The following is a 3,604-nucleotide window of genomic DNA, read 5'->3' as shown; positions in this document are numbered from 1 at the left end:
ATGCGGGGTGGGCGACGAGGAGAAAGAGGAGGAGGAGGGAAAGAAAGAGGAAGAGGAGGACGAAGAGGAAGAGGAAGACAAAGAGTGGAAATATCTGATGAAATTCGAGCCACAGTTATAGACCATGTTCTTGTCCATGGACTGACAATGAGGGAAGCAGGACTTAGAGTGCAACCCAATTTGAGCCGATTTTCTGTGTCCACCATAGTGAGGACATTCAGAGAAGAGAACAGGTACAGTATACTACTGTATTTTTGTAATTGCAAATTTACTGTACTACACTATATGCAGCTGTTTCAATAGACATTTGTAAAGTTAATCACTGTATGTATTGTACTGCAGGAATATGTTTTGTAACTGCACAACTACTTTTTGTAGAATTGCAAGGCTGCCACATGCAGGTGGAAGGACAGCTATATTCACTCGGGAGCAAGAGGCCGTTATAGTTAGCATGGTCCTTCAAGATAATGCAATACGACTCAGAGAAATCCAGGAACGAGTGATACAAGACAACACACACTTCCAGGGAATCGACAGTGTGAGCATTTCCACAATTGACCGTGTCCTCCATCGTAACGGGATGCGAATGAAACAAGTATACAGAGTACCTTTTGAGAGCAACTCACCAAGGGTGAAAGAACTGCGAGCTCAGTATGTGCAAGTAAGTGTACATTCAGAAACATTTACTGTAATCCAGATTGTCTACAGTACTAAAACATACTATGTGAATGACATTACTCTTCAGTACATACAATGTATGTGAATCAGAAGCCTAATTGTACTCTACAGTATAGCACTGTCTTTGTACGACTTGCAAAATCCTACATACAGTATATTGTATTTCTACACAGATCATATTTGACTTGGGATCCTTGGACAGACCCCATGAGTTCATCTTTGTCGATGAAGCAGCCTTCAATCTAACAAAGAGGAGAAGGAGAGGCCGAAACATGATTGGACAGCGGGCCATTGTTGAAGTCCCTGGTCAACGAGGTGGCAATGTCACAATCTGTGCTGCTATCAGCAACCATGGTGTTCTACATCACCATGTTACACTCGGGCCATATAACACCCAGCACCTTCTAAGATTTATTGCCAATCTAAGAGAGATTTTATTTGAGCAGCAGGTTCAAGAGCAGCAGGGTCAAGAGCTAAATGAGAATCCCATTCCCACCTATGTGATAGTGTGGGACAATGTCAGTTTCCACCGAGCTGCTCAGGTAAGGGAATGGTTTAACATCAATGGCCAGTTTATGAACTTGTACCTCTCTCCATACTCGCCTTTCCTGAATCCGATTGAGGAGCTTTTATCCTCTTGGAGATGGAAAGTGTATGATAGACAACCCTACATCAGAGTAAATCTGCTGCAAGCCATGGATTTAGCCTGTGGTGATATAGGTGAGGAATCATGTCAGGGCTGGATACGGCACACAAGAGGCTTCTTCCCCTGTTGCCTCAGGAGGGACAATATCGCTTGTGATGTCGACAAAGTGCTCTGGCCTGACCCAGCCCAAAGACAAGAAGAAGCACATTGATCACATGTTTACTCCTTTGATTTTTGTCCCTTTCAGTATTGTATACTGTAGTACAGTGCATTGTAGGCTGTATACTGTACAATGGACTAATTGTATGGCCCTGAACATTGTGCTTTCCATTTATTAACAGTACTGACTGCTCAATAGATTTTGACTGGTTGCAGGTTCATATCAACAAAGAACAAGAATTACAGTATCACAGAGACAAAGGACAAGTTTGTGAGATGCAGGGTACAGCACTGTAAAAATAGGGGTACAAAGAGGAGGAAGAACAAAAAACAAAATTGCAAAGCGCAAAGCAGAGTAGTAATTTCTGATCAATTTTGAGCTACTATGATAGAACATGCTTTCGTTCATCAAAAGACAATGACGGAAAAATATTTTTTTAGATTAATAATGTACTTCTCCCTGAGAATTGTATGTTTTGAACAATGTGTTTCCTATTTTTCGGTGTATTGTTTACTGACTGCTTGAGAGTGTTTATCATTTTGATCACTTTGTTTATGATTTGAGAGCAGTGTTTGATTTTGAACACAGGTAAAACAGTTTCGAGGCGAATGCTTCATTTTGCGAGAGGAGTCAGAGGTTATGTAGATAGTGCTTGAAGATGAGGTTTTGTGTTGAATGTTTTCAGGGAATGGAGCAAGGTTTCAGAAATGGTGTTTTAGCAATTGAGGAAAAACTGTAAAGAAAATCATCCAACAGTATTTCTGCTGACATCTAGTGACAAAAGTAGGAACTTCACCTGGTCAAGGTATTGTTGCAAATACACGTTCACCAACTATATTCATCACACCAGAACTGCAGAGCAGCAGTTGTTGAGAACGGTGAGCTCAGTAAAACACCAGCAGAGGTCCCCACAAGGTCAGTGTTGAGTCTGTAAAGCTCTGTAGTGCTAGAGAAAGATGCTGGAGAAAAATGTTCTGTCTCCAGTGGTCAAATAACCTACAGGGGATTGAGTGGGTGAGTGAGTCAGAGATGGAAAAATTAGGTATATGGTTTATGAGGAGTTAGAGAAACAGACAGAAAGACAGAGAAAGGCATGTTGAACTAGAGCTGTTGTTACCTAGCCTGATCCACCATCCTGATTTCTCGCAAGCTTACATTGTTTCAGGATGGTGGATCAGGCTAGTGGTTACCATGTACTCAGACCGGACACAACCCTTCATGCTGCTTGTGCTGTATATCACAGACTAATAAATATCACCTCGCCCACTGCTGCCCCAGCTTGCCATCCATCAGCGTGTGGTAGCCCATACCCAGAGTGGACCAGGCAAATCAGATGGTTTTCATTCTGGCTCCGCTCATAAACTGATTAATCACATTCGCTATTCAAAGAGATGGTTGCTTCAGTTGGAATTCCAGGTGTAAACACTACACATTTCTTTTTGAAAGTCCATTCCGGTCTGGTCTTTTAGGCCACCTGGACTGGTGGTTCAGACACTGCATCCAGGCCAGAGGGAAGGGCCAGAACAGTGAGCGCGCCTGCGTTTCCTAGTGTGTATCAAAAGGATTGCTGCTAGTCCTCTGTCTTCTTTGCCTTTTATTCTTTAGAGTCGGCAGCTCTTCAGCGGGTTTTGTTTTGGTTGACCATCGAGATTAACTGTGCAGGATTAGGATCGAAGGTGGTGGAGAAGCGACCTCTCGGGCACTCTGTGACCCCGGCGGGTGATGCTGATTCGTGGGGTGCCCTTAGTGGGCTGAGTATGCAGAATAAAATGTTCTGTTCTAATCTGCCTGTGATTAACATGCCTTATTAACTAAGAGCACTGGTAAAAGATAGATGCTTTTAGCCATGATATTTTGATTGCCTCGGAATCTTGTATGCTGTCCTTAGGATTGGAACAAAGTGGAACAAAGCCAAAATCATAGGATATTAACAGTATTTATTTCTCTTGGACGGTACTTTTTTTCTGCTCAGAATTTGATGAAAGAGGTGTCGTTTCCAATGCAGACTGCAACACCAACAGCGGTCAAACATTTGCGGTTGACAAAGTGTCTTTGTAAGTAAACTTGACAAGTACAGACATCCATTTCTCCTCTTTTCTCCGACACAACCACAACAACAT

General features: G+C 42.6%; 1 protein-coding gene across 1 annotated transcript; it reads left to right on the top strand.

Annotated features, from left to right (window-relative positions):
• On the top strand, positions 1-3,033 carry LOC149970287 (uncharacterized). The gene is made up of 4 exons (XM_090228354.1): positions 1-233; positions 379-661; positions 852-1,398; positions 2,954-3,033. Exons 1-4 carry the CDS (start codon positions 1-3, stop codon positions 3,031-3,033), a joined length of 1,143 nt encoding a protein of 380 aa, XP_090084480.1.
• The last annotated feature ends 571 nt before the right edge of the window (positions 3,034-3,604 follow it).

The sequence above is a fragment of the Oncorhynchus mykiss genome, chromosome 30 (assembly GCF_057628025.1).
Source record: "Oncorhynchus mykiss isolate SJ-2025 chromosome 30, ASM5762802v1, whole genome shotgun sequence".
Classification (NCBI taxonomy): domain Eukaryota; kingdom Metazoa; phylum Chordata; class Actinopteri; order Salmoniformes; family Salmonidae; genus Oncorhynchus; species Oncorhynchus mykiss.
The sequence above is the reverse complement of the archived record's forward strand: the minus strand, read 5'-3'. Positions and strand labels throughout refer to the sequence as shown.

Bases quoted from the DNA above. Each gene is read 5' to 3' on its own strand.
- LOC149970287 (XM_090228354.1), top strand. From the start codon at position 1: ATGCGGGGTGGGCGACGAGGAGAAAGAGGAGGAGGAGGGAAAGAAAGA. The intron at 234-378 runs GTACAGTATACT...TACTTTTTGTAG, and splicing joins ACATTCAGAGAAGAGAACAG to AATTGCAAGGCTGCCACATG. The intron at 1,399-2,953 runs GTGAGGAATCAT...CTGGTCTTTTAG, and splicing joins TTTAGCCTGTGGTGATATAG to GCCACCTGGACTGGTGGTTC.